Source organism: Diaphorina citri, unplaced genomic scaffold (assembly GCF_000475195.1).
Source record: "Diaphorina citri unplaced genomic scaffold, Diaci psyllid genome assembly version 1.1 scaffold430, whole genome shotgun sequence".
In the NCBI taxonomy this organism is placed as follows: Eukaryota; Metazoa; Arthropoda; class Insecta; order Hemiptera; family Psyllidae; genus Diaphorina; species Diaphorina citri.
Genome location: NW_007377865.1, coordinates 273,120 through 273,814, shown reverse-complemented (window position 1 = coordinate 273,814; position 695 = coordinate 273,120). Strand labels below are relative to the sequence as shown.

The 695-nt window shown below is 40.7% G+C and overlaps 1 protein-coding gene across 1 annotated transcript in view; it reads left to right on the top strand.

Moving 5' to 3' along the window:
- The first annotated feature begins 221 nt into the window (after window positions 1–221).
- LOC103508747 (homeobox protein Hox-D1-like) overlaps window positions 222–695 on the top strand; it is a 3,936-nt gene continuing 3,462 nt past the window's right edge. The window contains exon 1 of the mRNA XM_008473318.1: window positions 222–378. Within this exon, the coding sequence (XP_008471540.1) occupies window positions 222–378 (157 nt within the window). The remainder of the gene's footprint in view (window positions 379–695) is intronic.

Below are 695 nucleotides of genomic sequence, written 5' to 3'. Positions count from 1 at the left end.
AGAGAAATGAAGAGGAGAAAAACACAACAACAACAACAACAACAGCAACACCAACAACAACAACAACAACAACAACAACAACAACAACAACAACAACAACAACAACAACAACAACAACAACAACAACAACAACAACAACAACAACAACAACTTTGTCCCGGCAAATTGTCCCTCGGATAGAACTGTCGAGAGTTGTTTAATCGGGAGAGCTCTGTTAAAAAATGTTTGGATCCATCTTCTTATTTACTATCTATGAATCATCCAAAGAATTACCTTCCTTTCGGTGCCGCACTTCCGCTCCAATTGCGGCCTCCGCAAGACGATGGTCGGATATTGGTGAATCTAGAGGCAAGTCAATACACCAGTTTAGAGAAGCAGGTAGAGGCAGTTACTTGAAGCTCCTATTGTAAAATAAAGGTAAGGTTCCTCATAAAATAAAAGGGAGAACCTCCTTTTAAACGCCTAAAGCCGAGGGGGAACTCTTTAGGCCTGGGCAACGGTTTAACCTTGCCGACTCGGGGAAACCTTCCGGACCTAAACTTTTACTGGAAGGATAAAACATTTGAAAACGGGGAGGGACCTTGAAAAGGAAAACTAGGGAAACATAACTGAGCAACTGAAAAAATGAAAAAGAGTCTTAAAAACTCTCCATGGAAGCAACAAAGTAAATGGTAAAGAAGAAAACACAACACAAC